The sequence below is a fragment of the Glandiceps talaboti genome, chromosome 4 (assembly GCF_964340395.1).
Source record: "Glandiceps talaboti chromosome 4, keGlaTala1.1, whole genome shotgun sequence".
Classification (NCBI taxonomy): Eukaryota; Metazoa; Hemichordata; class Enteropneusta; family Spengelidae; genus Glandiceps; species Glandiceps talaboti.
This window is the reverse complement of record NC_135552.1, coordinates 19,150,268-19,177,425: the sequence shown is the minus strand read 5'-3', so window position 1 is coordinate 19,177,425 and position 27,158 is coordinate 19,150,268. Positions and strand designations below refer to the sequence as shown.

At 36.3% G+C, this 27,158-nt stretch overlaps 2 protein-coding genes and 1 pseudogene across 2 annotated transcripts in view; 1 reads left to right on the top strand and 2 right to left on the bottom strand.

Moving 5' to 3' along the window:
• Nucleotides 1–1,225, bottom strand: part of LOC144433760 (uncharacterized) — a 30,991-nt gene extending 29,766 nt beyond the window's left edge. The window contains exon 1 of the mRNA XM_078122122.1: nucleotides 1,185–1,225. The gene's annotated coding sequence lies outside the window, so the exon portion shown is untranslated. The remainder of the gene's footprint in view (nucleotides 1–1,184) is intronic.
• A 1,368-nt stretch (nucleotides 1,226–2,593) lies between these two features.
• On the top strand, nucleotides 2,594–15,377 carry LOC144433758 (tubulin monoglutamylase TTLL4-like). Its single transcript, XM_078122120.1, has 16 exons — nucleotides 2,594–3,363; nucleotides 4,223–4,311; nucleotides 4,491–4,757; nucleotides 5,087–5,197; nucleotides 6,112–6,188; nucleotides 6,991–7,185; nucleotides 7,687–7,898; nucleotides 8,534–8,656; nucleotides 9,386–9,484; nucleotides 9,923–10,057; nucleotides 10,452–10,586; nucleotides 11,036–11,141; nucleotides 11,952–12,162; nucleotides 12,537–12,604; nucleotides 14,116–14,237; nucleotides 14,838–15,377. Exons 1-16 carry the CDS (start codon nucleotides 2,615–2,617, stop codon nucleotides 15,088–15,090), a joined length of 2,952 nt encoding a protein of 983 aa, XP_077978246.1. The 5' UTR covers nucleotides 2,594–2,614; the 3' UTR covers nucleotides 15,091–15,377.
• A 5,735-nt stretch (nucleotides 15,378–21,112) lies between these two features.
• LOC144434501 (alpha-amylase 1-like) lies at nucleotides 21,113–23,766 on the bottom strand (annotated as a pseudogene).
• Between the last annotated feature and the right edge of the window lie 3,392 nt (nucleotides 23,767–27,158).

Here is a 27,158-nt window from a genome sequence, read left to right as displayed (position 1 = left end):
GGTGTTTGTGTATAAATCAAGACATATCCAAATGCAGTTACGAGTAGTTGAGCAAGTATGGATGTAAATTAAACCAACTATGATGATTACAAATTATTGTCAAACTATAAATCTGCAGAATTAGGAAAATTTATTGTTCTTATACATATATTTATTTTTATTATCACATTGATTTAGATTTTATCAAGTCTAAGAATTAAAGTTATAGCGATACCATCAGAGACAAATATATTTGATATTTGGGTAATTTTGAAGTTTGTTTTTCTTTAGTTGCATTTATGTACATGTAGTTTGTTTTGCTTGTAATCATGGAGGCTGATAGCTACCAGATGATTAAGATGTTTGGACAAATAGTGTTAAAGTACTGTACATTTCATTACTTGGCAATGAAATGTAAATGTTCAAAGACTAAATGATAATTGTTTGAACTCTCATATTGTGAAAGGAAAGGCTTAATGTATACAGTTGCTGTGAAGATTGTCTTGAATATAAGAAGATATTGAATGGATTCAATCCTGTGTTGACAACCCAGGTTGACAGTGATTCTTGATATGAATTCTAAAGGAAAGACACAGTATACATCTATAGAGAGTATATAGTACATAGTGTAGCAACTGACTACTGCTGTAACTAGCCACCCAAACATGTTGTTGTCAGGGTTCCCAAACTGTTGTGTAGTTTATATGTAACTGTGGTAATCTGTATTAATTGGATGTCACTGTCATGGGTTATGTCATTCTGTTGAGTGTGCTGTTGATAACAATACTGATAAAGAATAAGTGCTGGCAATGGTTAGACCCAGGGGAATTTACATGTTAACACCCAACACTGAGATTTGATATGTCATATCTCAAAGTTGGTATTGTTTGTGTGTACCAGGGTTTAAATATTACTGTATGTATATCTTTTTATGAAATGTGTAAACTGTTTGGATATATTAACTAAATAAAAATACAAGATTGTGAGGGTAAACCAAGGAAATCAAAGTATTAAATGGCATCAACAATATTATGCTCATATCCGTAGTCTTTAGTTACTGTGTATTTTCGTGTCTGTTATATTGCATAAAAAACCCAATGGTTGACCCTTTGAATCAAAGCTGTGTTGACCATACATACAGCTTTGATTTAAATGTCAACTGCAACCATTGTAATAAATACTGTGATGGTGACCAGTTTACCTACCAGACTCTTCTGTTGTGTGGTACCCTAAATCCTGTCAGCTTTACACCCCTTATGAAGTTCTTTTCAGGGATGAGCTTTTAAGTGTTAGTTATTGACTTTTTTCCTCCTTAGTTTGCATGGTAAAGTTGTGTCTGATTGCTTCCATTATGTTAAGATTCAGCATATAACCCTTTGCTTGTCAAAGAACACTACGTAGTACCTCTTGGGAATCATTGTCTGCTGTGTTGATTTATTCATGTTGTGTGTGTGTGTGTTGCACAACAAATCAGCTGTAAGGAATGTGACATCTATGGTACAATATATCTTACTGTATAAATGTATAGACAGAAGACACTTTTAAACAAAAATAATGACAATAATAAAGACATAATACTAGTGGAATTCTAGGTACATGGTAGCTTCGGGTCCACTTAATTAATGAAGTGAAAAATATTTGACTGCTAGGGGCAAAAACTAACTACCTAGTAAATGTTTGACGTTGATATGAAAATAAAGTTGGTTACAGTCATTGCAGCGACGAGTAATTTAACATACACTTAGATACTTCTACTTGTACAATTTGTGTCTATTTGTATCTGTGTGTACACATACATGTATGAGATTCATTTGACATAGTGTGTAGACAGTGAAGGAATTTGTTTTGTCATTGAATGGTTAGTGATAAAACATGGTTATGAAAAACAAGACATTCAATTGTGTATGGATGTGATAACATACTAAACTGATTTGAGGAGCAGTACATTATTATATGTCACTGTATTAAAATGAAAGAGATGCCATCAAAAATTGCAAAATTCTATGCAGGAGAGTTTTTTTCTGTATGGCAAATAATGGTGACATATTTATTCTTGGGTGTCAAATACTTCTGCCTAAATAGTGTCACTTAGGTTGTTCTTGAGTTTTGAAGTATACATAAATACATTGTACCCCCTCACTACCCACAACCCGGTATTTGATTCTTTTTTGTGTAGTCTGTGAACAAATGGTTGTCGTCATACCAATCAATCCAAAAAGGTTGTACAATGCCCCCAGTTTAGCACAAAGAAAGACCATGGACCTTTCGTCAGGGTTGCCATCAATTATATTAGATGTATTGTGCCATTGTTGTATTCATGAATATTTGTCACCATACTACTGCATACTCTAAAGCAAGAATGTAGACTAGTAATTCAGCACTCAAAAACGCCAACAGTAAATCAATACAAGTGTTTATCTACAGTTAAAGAAAGTTGTAAAACTTAATGTATTGTACCCCCATAATTCATAGAAAGTGAAAGTCTTTTTCTTTTCTTTTTCCAGACAACAAAACCATGGATACTGGTTAAATTGTACAAGAAATTACGCCTTTCTTGCTGAATCCAGATAATAATGAAGTGTGCTGCAGTAATCTGTATTTTTGTTGAAATCAATAAGCTTTAAAGTTTGACAAAATGGGTTCAGCGAGTGACTATGAGCAGCTGAGGGCCAGCTTACAGAGAGGTTTAGAAAACCTCATGATATCAACAAATCAAAAGCATTTACCTCTGAGGCAACAAGCCCATCGACCAGTCTTGAAATATAATACTTCAAGTACTACTACAGCTATGAGTCCAAGGCCATTGATTCAAAGCCCTCTAGACAGCAGTAGGAATAGTGCACCAAATTCACCTGGACAAGCCACCTCATATCCAGCACCAGTAGTGACAGCGAAGCCTGTAAACCCTTATTCAAGACCAGTAAGTGCTCAAGATAAACCAACGCCACAACCACCTGTAAGTGTAAGACCTTCAAACTCTACTGGGAATCTCACTGGACTGACTGCCAATAACAGATCAGTACAAAACGTCAATTCATTTCTCACGCCAAAAACTAAAAAGACAGTAAACAGTAGCTCTCCGAAACCTCACAGTGAAGCTAGAACCAAGAAAAGTACGGGACAAAGGGGCAATGCTAATCTTCCTCCATCTAGTGCCAAGAAATCTGCCAAACGAGTGACTCCTGTGCCAAAGGATAATAATGCCAATTGTCTTGATAGGAATTCTTCAAAGGGATCATTAACTAAAAGTGAACATGGAGTAAGACAACATGGAGACGGTGCCGATGCCAAAGATAGGAAAATCAGGGAAAAAAATTTTGATGCTGAAGAATGGAGTGATATTGATGAAAATGAGGAAGAAGACTATGATGATGATTATGGAAGGTGAGTGTTTTTGAAGTTGCCCCTATTGTTCCATTTGACTCAATGTGTTAGCACAACAGAACTACTGTTCTGTAGTTTGATAGGTGTGGTAAAATGTGTGTATGTGTTTATGCAAATGCACACGTGTACGTGTGTATGCATGTGTTACATCTTGGCCAGTTGTCTTGGTTGATATGCTCCCCACACTACACATGGTTTACTATTGGTGCATGTGCTCCAGCATAAAGTAATATAATGTTACAGGTATCAAGAATTGACTAACATACATGTACATGTAAAAATCTGATACTTCATTCAATACTGGTGACAAAGACTGGCATTACTATGTTTGAGTGACCAGAAAATACACGAAACCTCTAATATTTTGAACTGTCTGTAGAACTTACATATATATATATATAGAACATTGTGCAGTCTTAGAAAATATACAACATTGTGATATTTGTAATATTGCCTATACATATTACAGCACAGCTGTGTCACTTTAATATATACAACCATATTGACAAAGATGGCCACAGCTTTGATAAACTAACAGAGCATAGAGTTATCTCATATAAACAAATCAACACTCACTGTATGTGGTACATGTATATAAATGACATGTGAATTGGGATCTTTTCATTTACATCATGTCTGCACACATTCCCAAGTACATGTACCGATACTTATTTTATGGTCATAGACAATTGTTACATAATTTTATTTGTGTTGTGAAAAATTGCACCTATACATTTGAGTTAGCTGGTCGGTATTACCCTGTTTGTTGTTGTTGTCGCGACATGTTTACAAATAAACATTGGTCATTTCTTGCTGTCTGAATTAACATGTTAACTGCTCATTCTGTTTCTGTATTCAGTGAACGCACACCTGGTGATGGAGCATCTCTGGATTTTGGTGATGAGGATGATGGTATTGATGGTTTAGATGACGATTTACCAAATGATGGTAAGTCATAATGGGATCATTATCAATATAAGTTTGTGAAGGTTTCAGTAATTCCTTGGATGTCTTGTATTAGCCTCAAAACATGATTCCTATTACTAGTACAATGTATTAGACAATACATGTGCATATTTGCTATCACCATTTAATTTTGACCTTACATTGACCTTTCACCTTTGTAGATGATGATTCCGATGGCTACTCCATATCAAGCAGCCTTTCTTGCCAGTCATCAGCACGTCCTTACTCTGCTATGAAGTATGGTAAACCACTGTCAACAAAGAAGCTAGATTCTCTCGCAAGTGAGATTGACAGAGCAGGAACACGGACGTCATTACGATTATATCACCCAGTTGTTGTCGATGGGGATGAAGTCCAGTCAGCTTTAACACCAAGCCTGTTTAGTAATATATCACCAACTATTAACTTTGTTACTCAGTATGAAAAAGGTATGGTTCATTGAATGAATTTGTCACGCAGTCTGACACCGCATTATTCATTGGAAAACACTTGTGAATCTACAACCTTGAATGACATAATCCATTGCTTACAGGCCTTGAAATCCATTGCCATACTTGATTTAAAACTTACAATTTCCCAAATCAATGTTGCCATCATACTCCATATAATTTTGAACTTGGGGACAGTTGTTAATTACATGTATCTGTCCCAGACAGTCCAACCTTACAATGACATCACAGATTGATTTGCGAGCATCTAGCATTCTACTGATACATGTGATGCCTTAACCAGTCAGTTGTGTTGTTTATTTCTTTAGTTGCAACATTACCATGGGAACTAAGAAAACTGTTGAAGTGGAGAATGAGTCCTATAACACCTCATGTTGTCAAAAACTGCATAGCAAGATCAGGATTCCGAGCAACAAAGAGTAAGTTACCAGATATGTTGATATTGAGATGGTGAACTCTGTGGTACACATGATTTTATAATTTACACACAACATTTTATATCTTTGTTGAAACAATGTTAAACAATTTAGGATAAAGTTTACCTTTTTTATTACAGTCTTAGTGGAGTACACCGAATGCACACTTACTTAAAACTTTGTTTTGTGCTACGCACTCTTTGAGAACAGATAAACTGGTCTATCATTCTATTGTTTTGCATATTTCTGTTTTCATAGAGAACCAGTGTACCCTCTAAGCCAATTTGACATGTCACTGATGCACACAATTTCTAGTGACGCACCAAAATTTTGTGTTCCCCTATCTCTTACTATGTGATGAGTCACAAAAAATGCCACTTTCTATCATACTGACCCACAACAAAATTTTGTTTTGTTTTTTATAGTTAATTGATTATAGCTTGATAAGTACATATACAATTTGACAGTGTAGATTTAGTGCCTTTTCATCTTCTTTCTGGCAGCTGATGATCTTGACTATATAAACAATAACACCAATGAGGAGGGTAAAGACAGAGTGCTTGTCTGCATGGCTTGCTTTGTTGACATCCATCCATCCAGCACTTCATACCACCAAACAATATCCAGTTTTTATTTTCACATTTCGTAATGTCTTTTTTGTATCAAAGCACAGTTTACTCTCATTTTAAGAGTAAGCTTGATTTCCAGCATGTTAGTAGATAAGAATTTTTAAACAAACAACACTCCAAATCATCTATTTTTGTCTTTTTTTGCCCCATTTGCTGTGTTTTGTATACATGCTTGCATGTATATGAACTGTGTTATGAATTGACACCTTGCACTGAATTCTGTCATCACATCTGATACAGTGATAGAGTCTGTGTAGTGATGTGTTGCTTTGTTTTGTTTGCTTACAGAGTCCCATGAATGGCTTGGATATTGGGGCAAACATATGAAAGCTCAGGGATTTAAAGCCATTAGAGAGTATCAGAAGGTAAGGGTCCTATTACTCTGGTAAATATCTTGAGGCCAAATAAGACATTGACTGGCCTTTATAGCTGGTAGATAAACTACCAACACTTGAAACCCTGTATAATATTACATTATACCATATCCAAGCCATATTATTGTCTTTGAACAGAAAATATGGATTGTATACCCTGGTCATTCTACATCATGACAACCCCTGTCTACATCACTAGTTTTGTGATGGTCAAAATATAAGTTCAAATTATCCAAATCGCCATTAATTTTTCTGATTTTTCTTCATTCAGCTGGAAAATACTCATGACCTGAGGATTTTCACTTAAAGTCGCTAGACGAGTAGCAGCAAGGCCCTCTTAGGTCATGAGTATTTTACTTGGCTGAACAAAGAAAAATATCGGGGAATAACATCTTAAAGTATATTTGCTACAGACATACAAACTTATGAAATCTCTCTTTTTCTCCCATGATTTTGCAAAGTGCTCTGTCATATTAATTTCTTTGGTTAAAAAATACTGATCAATGAGACTTTGAATGACAACACAGGCATGAGTAAAAGTTTTTATTAGTCAGCCAAATTAGTTAACCCAAATTTTTTTGCTATGACCAGATCTTCTAAATTGATCACACCCAATACAGCCACACTAAAATACAGAATTCTACATTGTATGTATTGTTCTTCTAACTGTACAAGCAATTTCCTGGGAAGTCAGTGCATTTGTCATTTTTAGGCTTGTTCACAAAATCGAGTTTTCACTTTTCATGTACTGTCACTGTTATTGACTATCCCTATATACTTCTTCTTCTTGCAGGTCAATCATTTTCCAGGCTCCTTTCAAATTGGTAGGAAAGACCGTTTGTGGAGGAATTTATCCAAAATGCAGTTACATTTTGGCAAGAAGGATTTTGGTTTCTTCCCACAAACATTTGTACTGCCTTATGATTTGAAACTGTTGAAAAGGGCCTGGGAGGATGGTGGTACTAAACAGAAGTGGATTCTCAAACCAGTAAGTTATTTCACACCAGTCTACAAAGAAGAGATGATAAATGTATCGTCATTCTATCTGTAAAGTTGTGTTCACAAGCGACCGAACACAAATCACACGATTTTCTAACTTTAAATTTATATTTACGTGCTTCTCAGTGTTGTGTGTTCCATTATAGCTGAAAGTCCATCAATTTCAAATGGTTTTCATAGAAGTTTTTGCACTGTTGGTTACTACTAGCTGCATAAAACTACGGACAATATCTATAAACACTTGTCAGTTGTTCTGACAGTAATTTAATGTGTACCTGGTACTGGTACACATCAATATATTGATAGCCTCTGAACAAATTCTCAATTCTTTGCAAAATGTAATAAACTGTATTTCCATACATGTTCTTGCAGGTACTTTCCCAATTTATACAATCACACACTTTGTCTTATTTTAACCAAGTGTTAATCTCACATCCTTGTAAATTAATAGTCGTATATTAACTATGAAGTGTTTGTTTTGTCTTGACAGCCTGCATCAGCCCGTGGTATTGGAATCAAAGTGATCCATAAATGGAGTCAAATCCCTAGAAGGAGACCAGTATTAGTACAGAGGTACCTCTCTAAACCCTATCTAATCAATGGTAGTAAGTTTGACCTGCGTATCTATGTCTATGTCACTTCCTATGATCCACTTCGTATTTACATATTTGAAGATGGACTGGTACGATTTGCTACCATGAAGTAAGTGCAAACTTTTAACTTCTTGTAGTAGTTTAGATGTATGTGAAAGAATGGGAGGCGATGTCATTGTTGTTGTTCTCACTGAAATGTAACTGCGTGCAACTGTTTGTTTGTTGAAGAGCTAATATAGGAAAATGACTTGTTATGGGTGTTGAATATAGAATTGATCTGAAAAAGAAAGCAAGACAGAACAGTTTTGTGTTTACTGTACAGTGTAAATTAATCAGAAGTAGTAACATTTTTAGTATGCAAAGAAATGAAAAGTGCTAGATTAGTAGACTTGTCAAACCACAAAGATGAGTGCATTGATATGCTTTATATCATACAGGAATATATAGATGTAGCATTTTGTATTCTTGATAGCATGACCGTGTAATACATACCTGATTATACAATGTATGTCTTCATTGAGTCATCTTTCACATTGCACATTGGCTAGATAATTAGACTGTAAGATACGTCGTGACGTTTTGCCCTCACCGGCCTCCTTAGGGATTGGCCAATGTTTGAGGGCGCCCCGTCACCGCGTACCTTACAGACTACTAGATAATATGATGTCTTCGTTATGTCTTGACTTTGTACTTTGTCGAGTTAATGCCTTCATGATGTCATCATCCCTTTTTTTCACTTTTCAGGTATTCCTCTTCTATGAAGAGTTTAAGCAACAAGTTCATGCATCTTACCAACTACAGCATTAATAAGAAGAATGCGGATTTTACCCCCAATGATGATGAGAATGTGTGCCAAGGCCACAAGTGGTATGTACAATGTTATGTTATGTTATGTTCTACGTATTGCCTACTTTCATACTGATTGCTAGCCTACATGTAGGTAGAGTGAATATGTACTGGTTTATATTACAACTGCTGACATCAGATCTTGGACAAATGGAACCTGTTACAAATCAGGGACAGTAAACAAATGAATTGGATTGTTAACACTTGGCTCAGCATGTTGGAACAGCAGAGACTTGTATTATGCACCATAGTTTGATGAAAACAGTTTTATGGCCTCTTGATGTGTACATGAAATGCCAGAGGAACTGAAAATTTGTTTGTGAACATGAATTATAATGTAAAGTGGCCATGAAATTGTTCTTATCAAATGATGGAATGTAATACAAGTCTCTGTACTTCTAATATGCTGTTCCAAGTGTTAGTATTCCAATTCTGTTGTTTACTTGCCCAATTTGTAATGGGTTCCGTTCATCCATGGTGTGATGTCAGCAGTTGTATGTATTGTGTGTGTAAGCTGTGATGACAGTGATGTAAAAGAGGCATAGAGAATATACATAAAATAACCCTGTTAGATCAGAAATATATAAGAAATACATCAAAAGGAAAATGCAGAAGCAGATAAGTGGTTTAATGTGATTTTTGAAAAATGTACAACCAAAATTGCAGCACCTATACCTTTCAAGATGAGTATTTACTGTAATCATCATGTGACATGTTTGTTTTGCTAATGTGAGCATTTTGATATTGCAGGTCATTGAAATCATTGTGGGGATTTCTTAGGAAAGATGGAACAGATAGTAGTAAAGTATGGGAAAGTATAAAGGATATCATTGTCAAGACTATTATTTGGTAAGTGTTTAAAGTTTATCAAGTAACTGACTAAGTGGTATGCTAAGTATTGGCATGTATAAACTACCATGAATACAGTGTTGATATATACAACTTTTTATTATTGAACTACTACTATCATACCGATAGTTAGTTCCTAATATGTAGTTGTTAAAGATTCATGTACACAAGCAATCTGCTGTACACTATTACCATGTTAATATTTGAAACACAAACATAATAACAATTAAAGTCTGTGCAAACTTAGTTGTATCACTGAAAATCACGTGAACACTAAGTACCAGCTTGTCCAATAAGAAATGTTCACAATTCACTAGATTCTCATGGTGGCAGGAATGGCCATCTAGTAGACAAATATCTGATTCATTTTTTTTAATCACAATAAGGCTCTTGCTATTTCTCAGCATTTCTTACGTAAGTTGTTATGGTTATTTTCAGTTCTGAAGCAGCAGTAAATAGTCTTGTCAAGTCCAATGTGAGGAGACGATATTGTTGTCATGAATTGTTTGGTTTTGATGTTATGTTGGATGAGAACTTGAAACCCTGGATTATAGAAGTCAATATCTCACCAAGGTAAGGTGATCAATATGAAGAATTTACACAAAGTGTAAGTGCGCCCTCTACTGAAAGACAAAATATTTTGGGTTAAAATGATAAAAACTAGGTTTTCTTGTGAGAGTCTCCACATAGTAAGAGATTGGGTGAACATCAACATTCGATAGGTCACAATAAATTTCTGTGTCAGTGGTATGTCAAATTGGCTTAGAAGGATCACTGCTTGAAGTTGAAAGTATTATCATTGTTAGTACACATACGAATCTCGGAGTCAAAATTATCAATATCTCACAAAGGTAGGATGGTTGTGTCCTTCAGTGTAATTCAATTACATGTACTTCACTACTATGAACCATGTACTAGTATATTATATGACTTTTAACCAGCTATGTTTTCATTTTCTACCATTTAGTTTGCATTCCAACTCACCTCTGGATGTGAACATCAAGGGTCAAATGATCAAAGATTTAATGAACTTAGCTGGTTTCCAGCTTCCTGACAAGAAAGATGTCTACCCAAATTTACCACCCAGTAGTGCAAATGTCAGGTACAGAATGAATTTCTTTCATGTAAATGGAATTATAATCACCACTGACGATAACTGTATGGTGTGTTGTTTAGTATTCACACTGTCAAAACATAATGAAACCGACTTCCTGCATTGTACTTATTTCTTGAATTAGAAGTTTAACTGTATTAACACCCCCCCCCCCCCACGTCACATGAAGTTGTGCTACAACCACTGCCACCATGCCCCCAACAACATGCTCATGTTATGTTTAGTGGGCTATTTAGCATTTATCATGCATACACAAGTCATAATTGTAACCTTCATTTGACACCAATGTAGCTGACTTTTATAAATAACAATCTTGTATCTGATTTCATAATGATTAGAATATTCAAAGTCAAATTTGTTAGAATGTATTTACCACATTTATTTGATGAATGTTTCCAATGTTTGTCAGACAAAACTAACTTGTATTTGTATTGCAGTAGTGAATATGGCAATGTGTTCACCGACAAGAAATTGTGGAATGTGCCAATTACTAAGGATGAGCGTGCTAAGCATGCATTCTACATTCAGAAGCACCTAGATGATGTAAGTAGACTATCTTATATTCGAGAAGTAGGCTGCGTTTTAACCATCAATATGTTACACTGGAGAGTTGCTTGCCATAAAGTATCAGATATCGTAACCTGTGCATGAGCTTAGCCAGCTCTAGCCGAAAGGCATATTTTCTTCCAAATTCATAAAGGTTTATAGCAAGAGAAAACACTCAGTCAGCTGTTTAAACTGTCTGCCTAAGGGGTTATTGTAAACCTACTGGTGTGTAAAATGTCATATGAACACAGCAGCTGAGACATATAGAACCTCTTGAAAACTACCTGGAGGGTGTCCACTTAGATTGGTGCTGTGTGTCACCTGTTTGTCTACACACATTGTTGTGCCCTGCCATACACAACGCAATTTATAGAAGTTTTGTATGTGTACATACATACATAACAGTGTTGTTTTTGTGTCAAGTTCTACACATCTGTATATTCAGAGTGATATAAAAGTCATTCAATAATTCCTACACACAGACAAAAAATAAACGTACCAAAAGTGTGGTAAAATGTAATATTCAATTTGTACATCTGTTAGTACCTCTTATAGTGTGATGCTAAAACATTCGGTTGAATTTCTAATGGTAACTCAAAATACCTTTTATGTATAGACCATGCATTAGACCCATATTGCCACCTCTACAAGTTGATTACAATGTCACTGAGATTACCCAGGTGTTCGTCTTCAAATCATGCAATCATTGTAGAACTACCAGGTATAACAATGTACAGGGAAGTATCACAGACAGTGATTGGTGAATTATGTAATTCTATATTGTATGCATTGTCATATGTATTTCAGCAATGTCGGATGACAATACTTGATACTTTAACTCCTGATGATATCCGAATTTTGACGGAAACTGAAGACGAGTATAGTCGACGAGGATTTTTTCAGCGTGTATTCCCTTGCCCTACATCACATCAGTACTTGCGATTCTTTGAACAGCCACGCTATTATAATATCTTAGTCGATGAATGGATACGCAAGTACCACAAACAACCAGCCAAAGGTGAGTTCCATCACAGAATATATGTGTTTGCATCTGTGTGTGTGACAGTGTGTGTGTGTGTCTGTGTGTGCATACATATGTGTTATACATTGTGTGTATGCATGTGCACATACATGCGTGTGTGTATATGTGTATGTGTGTGCACGCCTGTCCTTACGGTATGATACAATTATGGAGGTTGTTAGATCTCTATATCGTAATTGTAATTCATTGTATCCAGATGTAATCAACCATTCTCCCGACTTTTACTTATTCCATAGTCCAAAACCAGTGAAATTGTAACATTATTTCATAGATGATGATGATACCACTAGAAATTCTCAGGAACCGATCCTTTGAACTCACTACGAAATGTTTGTTGTTGATATTTGTAGGCATTACAGTATTGGAGGAATATTGTCGTGAAGGTATCCATTACGGTTTGAGTGGTGATGGTCATGCGGTAGGTATAAACTCAGCTACTAAATACTCCAGAAGTACATGTTGTAGTGTTTGTAGCCGTAGAAGTCGTGATTCTTCATTGAGTAATAGTCCAGTTGATATATCTACTCCAGTGAAGGAGAATTCCTTACCAGCTATAACTCCAGATACACAACCAAGACTACCACAGCATTATCTAGCTTCACTAGCAGCAGAGTCAATCAATTCTAGTAGCTTAGCAGTTTGCAGTAAGGAATACGTGCTCAGTTTTTGCAGACGCCATGGAAACACTCAACAACATAAAACAATTCGTAGAGAGAGTAGGGCAGATAGTGTGAGGCGTAATAGAATGGCAAGTCTTGATAGGTTAATTCGTAGTAGTTTACAGATACCAAGACCTCAACCCACGAAAAAAATTAGACCACGTCCACCAGAAACTCCAGATTTCCTCAATCTGTTGCCAAGACCAATGTCGTTAACTTCAAGGGTGCCCTCACCTGTTGTCAAATCTAAAATGAGAGATAGCAGTCATGCAATAGATAACCAAAGAAATATCATAGTCAGCTATAATAGAGATAGGAATTCACAATCTAGACCAGATTCATATCATGACGTTACCAGTATTACAATTGGAAATACATCACATCATCCTGTTCCGTTAGTTCCAAGAAATACAGGCTTGTATTCGAGATACTCCAATACCAATCAGGGACCAGACAGACGCTTTTCATCTACAAGATAGTTTTTAGGAATCAGACAGATTTAGCCATGCTTATCAAGTTTTCTATAGCGTATAATAGTGCCTGAGATCTGTTCTAATCCATCTGGTTGTGGTAGGATCCCAACTGTTTGTTGACATGCATCCTGTTTGCACAAGGGGCCTAGACAAAGTGAAGTCAGCCATAAGGTAGAGTTATTGTCTGTCCAGATAAAATGTTGTCAAGTATAGGGTAGTGTCAGGATCAAGTACTTCAAGTTAGACCAGTAGAGATAGACATAAAACTGCAGGAAGATGTAGAGACTTTAGAATACCTAAGAACTAGACAGCTACAAGTTAGACCAGTGCAGATAGACACAACTGAAGGGAGATGTAGGGAACTTTGAAGACCTAAGAAATAGAGAAGCTACAAGTTAGACCAGTGCAGGGAGGTGTAGGAAATGTTGAAGCCCAAAGACACAGATCTGGAAGTTAGATCAGTGTAGGGAGGTGTAGGAAATGTTGGAGCCCAATGACACAGCGATCTGGAAGTTAGATCAGTAGAGATAGACATGACATTGCAGGAAGGTGTAGGAAACTTTGAATGAAAAGACAGTGAGGAATAAGCTGCAGTGGTAGGGTAAGGAAGCAAAGTCAATCAGAAAATATCAAGTAGTGATGTCAAATTGGTAATAAACAAATTGGAAGAGATGATGGTGATATGATGATGAAAGATGAGATTAATGCTGCATGTGTCTAATGTATATGTCTGATTTCGTCACTTGTTTTACCATTAAAAGCCTGCCATTTTCCTAATGTTGAAATTCTCCTTTCAGTGGACACCAATTTCCAGTTACCTGATTGTGAAAGACTCGAGAACACTAAGTGCCTCACACAGAGACAGATCTGATGATAAACGATACGACTCTTCAGACTTTCATATGTCTATGAAATCCAGGTAAGTACTAAATTCTTGACCTTTTTCATCCACAAGTTTGTATATCCAGTGTTTTAAGCAGGTAAAATCTACTGGAGTTCCCCTGTCATTTTACCTGGGTTGCCAACCAAAATTATGGTATAATGTATTGGAAACTATGCCAGTTTTACCATACTTCCCCTTTCACTTGCCGGGGTTCCCCAATCTTAGCAAAATTCTCATCACCCAGCTGACCCTAGATTAATTTAATTTACCAATTGTTTTTAAAATATCAGCACCCATGCACTGTGAGAGAAAAAACATGTCATACTTCATAGTATATATATTAAGCAGTTGTTTGTTTGGAAATGAACCATATATTGTAATATTGTATAGGTTTTCACTAAAGACCAATTTTCACTTGTTTCAAGTGGAAAACAAAAACATGAAAATCTGTAGTGACTTGCATGTTTTCTTGTCCATAAATGTATCGCACCATGCTCAGTAATTCATTTTTGGAATTACCAAGTTGTTGAAGACCACAAAATTGGCAAAATTTCCTTGTGTTCTACAATGCACCTATTTTCTAGTTTGGTATAAGTGTATAACTAGAATGGCACATTATTATTTTTTTCTTTGCAGTTCATCATTATCTTCCTTACCACGACTCAGGAGAAGATTGGCCAAGTCATCACGATATCAACAACAACTACCATCACCAGGTATTCCACATCAACTACAAACAAGCCGGTCTAATGCCCATCTTGGGACAACACAGACTAGAGCATCCAGTAGGACAATAAGTGCCCCAACTGTTGTTTCTCTGACAACCAGACCACCGCCATATCCACTGAAAACCCATGTAATGCGAAGTGACCAAGACCCACAAAGTTGACTTGCAGTCCGCCTACCTCCTCTCAATGATGTCCTTATGATGCCCAAACCAGTCTTCAAAAAATCCTACAAATATGTACTGGTACAAGATGAAAAGAAAGTGAAAAAGAAGAAATTCCTGTAAACTTCCACACTAGACTGAATGAAACAACTCGCATGTGTTGAAATCTGTTAGCTTTACGAGACTGGATGCTGATACACAAAGAAATGTAGAATTGATAACCTGTACAGGTTTTGTGTTGAAGTATGGTTGCAGTGCTGCTTTCACTAATACCACAGTATGCTTACCAACTGCTTTTAATGCTTGGTTGCAGTGCTGTTGTCAGTAATACCATTCTTGAGATGCAGTTGCCACCTGCATTTGATGCTTGGTTGCAGTGCTGCTTTCATAATACCATTCTTGGATGCAGTTCCTAACGTCACTGATTGCCAACTACATTTGATATGCTTGGTTGCAAGTACTGCTTTCATTAATACCAATCTGAAGTGCAGTTCCAGCCATCAAGAAATAACAGCTGCATTCTGTACTTTCCTGCGACACTTTTACTTGTATTTTCTGCTGCGTTTCTTTCAACATTCAGATACAATGCAACTATCTTTCCATATAAGAAATGAGTTAGACAATTTATACATACATGATAAGGAGAAGATTGAAAGAAAGAAAGTAAAAAAATAAAATGAAAAAAAAACAAAAAACGTTCATTGACTGTGGTTAATGATGAGTCGAAAGAAAATGCCAAAACAATTTTGAAAACAAATGAGCAGTGTTGTGTTATTGAAATAGACAACATAAAACTGCGCCGCTTCAGATATTGTATATTCTTTACCTTTTAAGAAATGAATAAATGTATGTCAGGATTAATAATGATGTATTATTTACATAAATATGCCACAGAGCTAATACCATGACGTAGTGTCACAACAAGAGATTGTGTCCTCCTAGGGACATTATGGCTAAAATGTTCCCATCTTTTGAAATCTGCAAAAGACACTTAGAAATTTACAAGATGTTGTAAAAAAATTTGATATGCAAATTCCACTCAACTCTGTCTTTATTTCTAGGGAAAATACTGAATTGTAAATAGTATCTGTGTCTTCCAAACAATGTGAATCTTACTAAAGAGTACATTCCATTATGTTGCCAACATTGAGATCATGTGCAATAGTGGTACACTATAGCCATGACATTAATAACTAAAATACTCTTCGGGGGAAATACAAAGAACCACTTCCAAGATCCGCTGCGTTCAGTTACCTTGAAATTTATTGACTTGCATTTGGAAACAAAATTTTACTTCGATACAGTGTCTTCTGTGAGTTTTGCATCTTAAGATTCAGAAACGTATAGATTGACTTATTCACTGCAAAATTTAGTCTTTGAATGCAATACATGTACATTAATTACACAGAGAGCAAGTTTTGAAAGATAAGAAGTGATCTGACTGCTAAAACAAAACAAGAACCTTTATCTATTGTCTTCTAATATAGCAAAATAAACTACTAATTTCTATGCATGCTTTTATAATAACATGCAGTGGTTCCAATCAAAGTATGAACAACAAAACTACTGCAATATATTGATATATTATCAAAGTAGGTCTGTGTCTTTGTACAGAATTTAGTAGGATCAGATCAAAGATGTGCTGCAATTAGTGCATCATTACTGATACCAATCGTAACAATTCAAATTTGGCACGTCTTACAGCTACCAAGGTTTGTTGTCTCATACTTCATTCTGTACACCTAGCCATGATGATATCTACCAATAGACAGGGTTTATTTGCAACAATGAATATTGCACACCCCGTTCAGCAGCATTATCAAAATAAACTTATTCAACTTCGCCACTGAGTTAAGGAAATGTTGTGACTACTATAGCTAAATCTACGTCAATGCATCAGGGCAAGTTCAGTAATGTATCAATATATGGCAGTACTTCGTCATTCATACTGGGATTGGACGCACTGTAATACTAACAATGGTTGAATAAGGATTTCAGTATCAACAGTTTAGTACAGTTAAAGTCATCATAATGATATTTAGGAGGTGGGTGCTTCGAAATGGCACGATATCTTATTATATGATTTAGAAATCATGTGGCCAAACAGATGTTTTGTCCATTTTAATAGATAATTTACTACTTAATTAAAGGACTGATTTGTCCATTTACTATTTACTAAGTTTATGAGAAGTTTTCTCATATTTGTATGATGTATCGTCTGTAAGGTATGCCGTGACGGGACGCCCTCATACATCAGTCAACCCCTCCCACCTATATTTTATGTGCACCTCTTTTGAGAGAGGAAGCTGATGAGGGGGAGCGACACAACGTACCTTACAGTCTATATATTTGATGTGTTGTCTTTATAGATATCTCAGAACTTTTTGCATGGTAGAAGACAGTGTTTAGATTGAGTGTATCAACTATAGCTATCATGTAATTTGTGATTTGTTTACTTACCAGTGGTATATTGTCAAATTGGTGTTTAGTTGTGTGTATTCGGTGTTTGATGGGATACTACACAGACCTTAACTGATTAATACTTGAAATTTACATGAAATAAATTATGTGTATATACTTTGAATGTGTGTAAATCTTTAAAAAAAAAAAAAAAAAACTAACAGTACTAAACTGATGACTTTTATAAGTTAGTTTCTGTTTGGTTCTCTTACATGAAATTTGTCAGGTCTTGAAATACCATAGTGTAATTTAAAAATGATTTTCAAATCTCGTTGTGATGTATTCTTGATGCATACAAACATAACCTTGAACACATGTAATTTGACAAACATAACATTGAACACATATAATTTTGATGCAAAGACAAAACTCTGGTGTTACAAAATGTAATGCATTTAATTTTCCTGAGTTAAAGAAAGCCCAAAATATTTGGAATTTTTAATTGTCATTGTTCTGAACTTCAATATGTTAATGTTTTGCTGAATTGTATCACCTCATATAGCAAGTGATAGCTATATTGCGAGGTTGGCAGAAAGGTTTTCATGAAAGGAGGAGGACAACACATGTTGAAAGTAGCCAGTCAAATTGTGAAAAATTGCTAAAAGTAGTTGGCTCTGATGCCTTCTGGCCCTTATCTACATAACCTGTTTGGGTTTTTTTCCTCCCATATTTTTAACAAAATAAAAGGGTGGGGGGGGGGGGGGTGGTGGTGATACCTTGTTTACCTTCAAAGAGTGGGTGGTTTACATGAAGAAAACGTTTCCAGCACACATGCACACCAGGCAGTAAACATACACAGGTAGACAGGTTCATCAACAGAGAGTGTTCTGAACTTCATTATGTTGATACCACATAAACATTCACTTGTAATATTTATGTTTTGGCAGATGCGGATATGTAGTTAAACCTGAACTAGGTGCACCTATTTTGAAAATAATTTCCACTGTTTTAAGTATTTTTGACATGTTTTTTTTGAGTGTTTTTCAACATGTGAATGTTTTGAAACTTTTTGCTTTTTACCTGGTAATTGTATCGCTTTACAGTTGTAGTCTCGCTCAATCAAAACTGTTTTGTGATTGGTTACCGTGTCTGATTATGTGATTCACCTTGTCCCGTACAGCCAATCACAGTCTTCATTTCAATACTTAATATAGATGAGCAAAGAAGTGGAATCAGTAAATTTCTCAAACATTGCCAGATATGTAAATTTCAAAGATGTTGTAGTTTTATATGTATAATACAACTTTTCTGTGGATAGTTTACTTCGATCTCATACATATTTACAGATTTTTTTCAACAAAATTGTGTTTTGTGTTTTCATCTTCTCTGGGATAAAGTTGTGACAAACATTCAGTGTTTTAGTGAAGTGATAATTTACATTGATTTAGCAAGTTCTGTCTTTGGAGTGTTGATTGCAATCACCTGTACATACATAATATTTGCCAACCACTATCATATGACTTTCGACTAGATATGCCAAAGGAAATTGAATGATGATGTGTAACTTGACTTGTGGTGTGTTCTGAGTCTGAATAGCCTGCAAGATCCAGACCTTGCTTCTGTTCATATAACTATGATGCGTGGGTAGCAAGTAAAGTTACATAAGCAAACCAAAGACTGGACCTTTCAGACTAGAGTCTAAGTAACAAACATGAAATACTTTAATATATAAAAAAACGTACTCTGAACAGGGTGATCAAATCAAGTTGTAATTTTTCCACAAAAAAAACCACTGCTGGTTCAGTAAGTTATCTTCTGAATGTGTTTCTTCTTTTCAATCAAGTTATTTCCAGATTTAATCTATTACAGATAATTGATTGTATGCATGGTACAATTCTTTCTATCGAATGAATGCAAATCCATTGTACTTGGTAATAATCTTTAATTTTAATACAGTAATGTTTTGGATGAAACCGTCCCATTTTAAGGACTTAATAAGGCAAATAAAACCATGCCATAGAAGTGGCTAGGCTGACTTTGATATTTTGTCAATTGGCAACTACAGTAATACCCGTTTCAACAATATTTTTGTGTGTTTTCTATATCTGCAGTAAATGAGTTACAAGAACGGCTTGAATATCTTACCAGTGGACTTTTTTTCAAGGAATGTGATTCCAAATTATGTCAAATTATGGACATTTTCATTAGATTCTTCCTATTAAATTCATATCATTTGTAGTGTGAGTTGGACTTACAGTTCATTCAGGTTTTACTGACATGCCTGTATATATGTATGGACGTTGTACAAATGTAAACTTAAATCTTTTGGAACATTTGTGAGAATGATCAACTTTGATAGCAATAAATTCTATTCTTTGAACAAGAATTACTTATAAAAGGTGTGCTGATTTTGTGTTTACGATACAAAAAATGTAGAGTGATTTTTTTAATATCTTTAATATGATTATGGAATAATGCCTTAATATAATTTTGGGTGTATATGTTGAGGTGTTGACTAGATAGTCGCCTAACATTTATTCAAAATCATGTAAGACTATTAGTAACAGACACTTTTGCAAACTCCTATGCATTGGTGATATACACGACTGCCTTCAGTGGCAGCCAGTTTTGCCCAATGACAGAGTTTACGTCCCACTTTTGCTACTTTTTAGAAATGCATATTTCATAAAACATTTATGGTGTTGATAATAATTAGATGTTTATAATTAGTATTTGAATGCTATGGTTTTACAACAAAATCCAATATGGTCCCCACTAAAGGCAGCCCTACCTTGAAAGTTGGACAGGAAGTTGTGGAGGTCGACTTTTTTTACGATAGCTCTGCATATAGTAGGAGGTTGGCACTTTTGGTGATAATTTCTTGGTAGACTCCTTCTGACAGCACCCAAGTTCCATAGTCTTAGGATAGTGTGTTTACAGGAGGATAGCATTAACAATATCTACCAATACTAGGATTGTCCTCGTTTGTGACTAGTGTTGAAATAATGTGTGTGTACATCCAGTGATGATATTTGAAACATCTACCCCCCTTGTCTGTAACTGGTCTTGGATTAGGAAACAGTCTGTTCAATAAGGATAGCAGGAACAATATCTACCCATTTGCACTGAGGCCAATCGATCAAGTAACCATTTCAACAGTATGTGCGACAATATTGTCTGATTAGGAAACACTCTGTTCACACTTAGGATAGTGTAAGCAATATCTACCCATTCTATGTTTGTATTAAATAAACTATTCTTGGAATAGTCTTCACATACAAGGATAGTGTCACCTATATATATATATCGACCGTTCATGTCAGTCACTGTATTCTTGGATTATGTAATAATCTACTCACATACAAGGATAATGTCACCAATATATATCTACCAATTCAAAGAAAGTCTTGGAATAGTCTTTTCACAGACGAGGTGGTGTCAGAAATGTACCAACCAATTCTAGCACCGTCTTCATCTGTAAACAGATAACAGATTCTCAGAATGAAAACTAAACTCAATCAATAAAACGACAATGCATATTTGGTAGGAATCAAAAGTTATTTTATTTCCACATTACTGAATTAAACCCAATCAATGATTTGTTTTCGATGGCTTCTTGGTTTTACAAGGTAGCTTCAATATGAATAGCAACAACAGGGTTATCACCACCAGCTGGGATATTAATGGCTGCAGTACCGTCACTCTTGATAGAAACCGTAGAGGGCGCATCATTTCCTTCCTTATTGATACACGACTTGGTGTTTCTATCATAATCTGATACAATCAGATTACAATATTCACCTTCAGGTAACCCAGTGTAGATGGATGTATCCAAGACAACAGAATCAAGATTGAAAGCTATCCAGCCCAGATTTCCTCTGGAAAAGGCGATTTGGTTGCTACCGTTATCCCACCAGTTCTGGACACTGGTTCCATGGACCACTTGACGGAACCAGGCCATGTGGTAGATTTGGCGCCAACGGTGTTCGCAAACCCATCCACCTTGTACGGAGCACTCGACGTAATTGGTGTTACCATTGCCATCTGAAGGTGGACCAACCTCAGAGTTAGTAAAATAGTAACTGCTCATTACGCGAGTAGAGCCGTAATCATGAGCCAACATGAATTCAATAGCCATCTTATATTCTTTGTCTTCTTTGTAGGTCAGTGGAACATTTGCTCCATGGCCACGCTGGTTGTCATGGTTATCGATAAATGCTGTTGCATCACCTTCTGGTAACAAACCCCAACCTTCTGCCCAGTTTTTCAACAAGTTGAGCTCAATGTTGCCACGGAAAAACTTGCTCAGCTCCTCTCCATACAGGAACTCAGTCACACGCCCAAGGTGAGTGTAGTCGGTAGCTCTCACTGGTGCTTCTTCCCCTAGATCAGTGATTTCTTGGTATATATAGGGTCGACTACCAGACGGAAAGTTTGGGGTTATCAAATCATTTAGTCCACCGTATATGGCTTCCAAGTCAATGGTGTCCATATACCTAGCGGCATCAACACGGAATCCAGCAACACCAATATCAAGCATGTCATTCATGTACTCAAGTAATTTGCTGCGGACATAGCTAGAAGACAACTTGAGGTCAACAAGATCATACAATCTACAGTTTCGACTTTCCCATCCAGTAGGGTCTTTAGGGATGATATAATCGCACACATCATCATTAAAGTCTGGCTCTGAGTAAGGTACAGCTGGAAACTGACGTCTGTCCATGGTTGTGTCATACCAGCTGCCACCTATAGCATAACCACTAACTGAAAGGAGGACCAAACAACGAAGTTCACTTGGTTAGATAATCATTTGTTTTGAGTGAACACATGTCGAAAGAGCCATATACCTGTCCATGGCATTACCTTCTCAAGAAGCTCTCGATCTCTTGGTGTAGATAGCCTCTTGAGACGGTAAGAGCAAGACAAGTCTTTTTGTTCATCTTTCAGTCCTTTTTATGGTCTATGTATCCGTTGAGGACAAGTCACATGATGGAATTGTAAGTCACTATGGTCCCAGACTGTGCAAGTCAGGGCTCAGACCATTATAGAAATGGTGGTCTTGGGTCAGGGTTATAGAACCATATCCGTTTTCAGATACTACAGTCACCGTGTTTGTTGTGAGTTTACATATATTCTATACTGCCTGTCGACCCTCAGCTATGATGTTGAGAATTATTTTTGAAATACGTCTTTGTGAATGGCTTCGTCGATTTTGAGTAAAAATGACAAATGAAGCCTGTGCAGTCTTATTAAACTAGCAGGATATTTATTTCTAAAGACAACTTTTTAGTTTTTTTTCGATAATTATGTCTCGAGATTTTTCGCAATGAATTTAAACACCCAATCACGCTATCTTTAAAGGCTGAATTGTAGATTGGAAACACAATGACACGTGTAAAGAAATCCCATGCATGGACTTAAGCAAATCCAAGTGGAGACATGCATGTATAACGTGCATTATATACCAGCGGAATACAAAAATACGCATATTTGTACAAGGCGTGTGTAGTCGGATACAACTTACCATGGTTACCAGTCATGTGATTGATGACGACATCAGTGTAGATGTTAACTCCCACGGCGTTGCATCGCTGTACCATGTTAACAAATGCATCTCTGTCACCACTTCTAGCTACTGAAGAGTTGATAACTGACTGGTTGATATCTCTCCCACCACGGACGACCTGGTACTTCACGATGTTCGTTAGGAGGCGACACCTGGACACCGCCGTATTCCCAAGTACTAAGATACCTGGATATGGTTGCAACAAACGAAAAATAATATTTCAGTTTTTGTCTGTGATTCCTTTGAAAATAAATATCAAATTATGTGTTGTGTTCTGGCTCCAAATATAAGCTGAGGCCCGAACCCTTCCTTTTATTCTGTACTTTTATTGTGAAATCAAATACACGTGTATATATGACTGAACTGTAGAATACACGATGCTAGTCCTTTCTTGATAGCAAATTACCTGAACACATTATTGTCGAATGGTGAAGATATATAAGCGAACATGGTAGTTGTGAAAAAAAATATCTACAATGTAATGACAAAACATTCACTCGCTTCTTGTCTGTAGTAGCAAACCATAAACCTTTATCTAGAACATGGGTAGATTGACTATCAACTTACTGCTCACACTCCGTGGCAACATCAGACCATTTCCATTCAAATAAATGAACGAACGCAGCACGGTTGTTCTTCATGTTATCACCCCACTGACTCCATGCAGTGGTTGCCAATAGCAACACACAAAAGGTGACTAACTTCATCCTGCAATCAAGGCATTGCCAATTAAAATGGTTAGATACGCAGATGTAACCATACTTACGAAGGGAGAAGAAGTTATTTATTTAAAGTTTTACATAATTTTTGTACAACTGTCTATGATATTCATGCTAGAAGACTTAAAACAGTAAAATTAATGTAGTTGTTCAATCACAGGGTGCTCAGGCTCATTTAGTTCTGTTTACAAATATAAACAAAACAAAATAAACATACAATTAAACAAACAAACAAACAAACAAAAACAAACAAATAAATAAATAAATAAAAAAGTAAACAAACAAACAAAATAAACTGACAAATGAGTAAATACATACATGAGTAAACGACAACAAACCAACGAACAACCAAACACTGCCCCCCCCCCCCCCGAAATGGTCACTTATGGAAATAACGCACATATGGGTTATTTCCATATGTGACCCACATATGGGTTATTTCCATATGTGACCCACATATGGGTTATTTCCATATGTGACCATTTGGGGGGGGGGCAGTGTTTGGTTGTTCGTTGGTTTGTTGTCGTTTACTCATGTATGTATCTACTCATTTGTCAGTTTATTTTGTTTGTTTGTTTACTTGTTTATTTGTTTGTTTACTTGTATGTTTGTTTTGTTTTGTTTATATTTGTAAACAGAACTAAATGAGCCTGAGCACCCTGTGGTTCAATGACCTATGGTATACATGCTTGATTTGTCTAATATAGTTTACCCATAATAATCATTTCATTTCTTGCATGCATTCTGTATCAAATTATAATTACCGGACAGCAGTAATTTGTATTGAAAACAACAATCATGTCTTGGTCGTGTACTAGGTAGGTTGATATCATGCTATAATGACTCAAGTATTCACATACCTTTGTCTAGGTTGGCAAGAAATCGGGCTGTGTCTACGTTGGCAAGAAATCGAGCTAAAAATATGGCCAAAATGGTGTGTCAACACTTTATTTGTACCGTTTGGTGATGTAACCGTGAGATCAGCGCACATGTTTTCTAATATATTAGTACACAGGGTTAGTAAAATTGTTTGTAACCTAAAAAGGGCATGAAACGATAAGGAATTCAGCAAACTTTGCAGACATCATCCAATTGTAGCTTATAGTATTCTGGAAAGGGGAAGGACTTTCCGAGTCCGATGCACAGGATGCAGCTCGGCATGTCGACGGAACGTTACAATATCTTAATGAATAAACACCTGAATATTACGTCACGGACACACGCTATCGATGATGACAAGATGTATTAAAGCTTTCCAGTGAGACCTCTCTATATACCTGTATCACCAGTGACGGCAGATTTTCGATGTCCATACCCATCATGCAGCGCAATACTTCTCCCCCTCCCCCGTAGACACATGTTGTTTGGTTGTTCCATTCCTTCTTTTTGTCAGATTTTTAGAAGGTGGGGTTTTACGCTTTGTATTTGACCCACATTAGAAATAAATGATGTGATTTTCGACAACTAAAATCATAGGAACTATGGTTTTGTTGCTGGTCAAGTTCAGAAACGTTTTTGTCAATGAAAGCAGAGGTAAAAAAAACTTTATAGGCCCTACAGATATACGTGTTGGTCAGGTAGTAGGATTTGCTTATTCATCCAAATAATCTATGTTGGCACAATAGACAACAAAAGGTAGTACATCTTTAAAATTGTAAAAATATGGGTATTTGAACTTCTCATGGTTGGCCAAGCTCGCAGATACTATGTTCCTTCCGCTTCCTGTCCACTAGCAATCAACTGAACGCGCCCCTGAAAAATTGCGGAGGCCAAATATCTAGGGAAATGCTTTTGTCTACTGGACATCATATATGCGACTGGTGAGTTTACTCATCTTGGACACTCGGTCTGTCTATGGTGCCGGGCAGGGCAAGCAAGTAGGATATTGTACCGTCATCCATACTGCCGCCAACGGTACAGTACATTGTCGGAAACTACTGTCCTCTTTACGGCAGTATTTTGTTTTCAAAATTAACTTTTAAGCACCCTCTCATTTTCCATTCATTGATTGGGAAAAAGGATTTGATTGCAAGAATAGTACAATATAGAAGGATTGACAATACCGACGATAGACAACCCTGATTAGGATATGGCATAACGACATTTCAATGCAAGACATTACGACAAATAAATGTCAAATGAAGGTCACTGCAATATGGACGATTCTCACGATTTATCAATAAGTATGATAAAGTAGCTTGATATCTACTTGATAGCCGCTATCTCTATCTCTCAAACAGTTTGTCGAAACTCACACGATTTTACCACAAAATAATAAGCTTATGACGTATTTTGAATTCGGTACGCCCGGGTGTTCCTGTGTGTACCTGTCATGTTGTATGGTGGACCCGTCCTGGACCATAGGGGCGTGTAATAGTTCATAGATTGTTGTTTTCCAGGTCTACACACTAAATATAACAACCTGTTGACTATATATTCCTGTCTGTGAGGAGAAATTTTAAAGAACTTTAATATTTCTATTAGTATAGAGATTGATACATTTGTAGCAACAGGATTCGTACGATATTTTCCTAAGAAAACGGCAATCTAAGCAATAACACATGCCCCTGTATCCTGGAAGAGTCAATCGAGTTTCTACTAAGCAAACTTGTTATACATTGATTTATCTGTAAGAATACATAGTTATCAATGTACAGTGATAACATGAAGACATTATAAAATAGTACTACCTAGGTTCTATTATACTTTCATTTCGTTACAGTTATCTCATCGTCGTAAACCTCAGCCTCTTTTACGGCACCGCAAAGAGTTTTTTATTTCTGTATTTCGAAGTGTCTCAGAAGAAATTAACAGCTCTGATTTGCGAGAATGAGTTATCACGGTAAACTGGTAACTGGGCATCCGTCTTTCTCATACCATCAATTTTTGAATATATATAACACTTCAAAGACTGCACTTCGATCCACAGGGACATGTAAGCTTGTATGAGACTACGAATGCGCGTATGAAATGTTGTTACAAACATATCACAGGGAACCTTGCACATCCTAGCACTAGAATGTGAACATCCTAGTGCTAGGATGTGCACATTCTAGTACTAGGAAGAAGAGCACAGCTATGTACCAGCTGTGTGCCTCATTTTTTACAGCCCTGGTACATGGTTGTGAAAAATATGCCTGTTTTATGGATGTGGAATACCGCCTCTGTGCCATGACTGTTTTGCACATCCCAGTACCATAGCTGTGTACTGCACACCTAGCACACAGTTGTGCACATAAATGCTCTGGTGGAATAATACCCTATAGCAACCCTTTTGTTCATATCTGACTAGCATTGCTCACATAGCTTGTACATGACTGTGGGAAATACATATGTCACAGCTATGCTAACAAAGCTGGTACATGGTTGTGGGAAATACC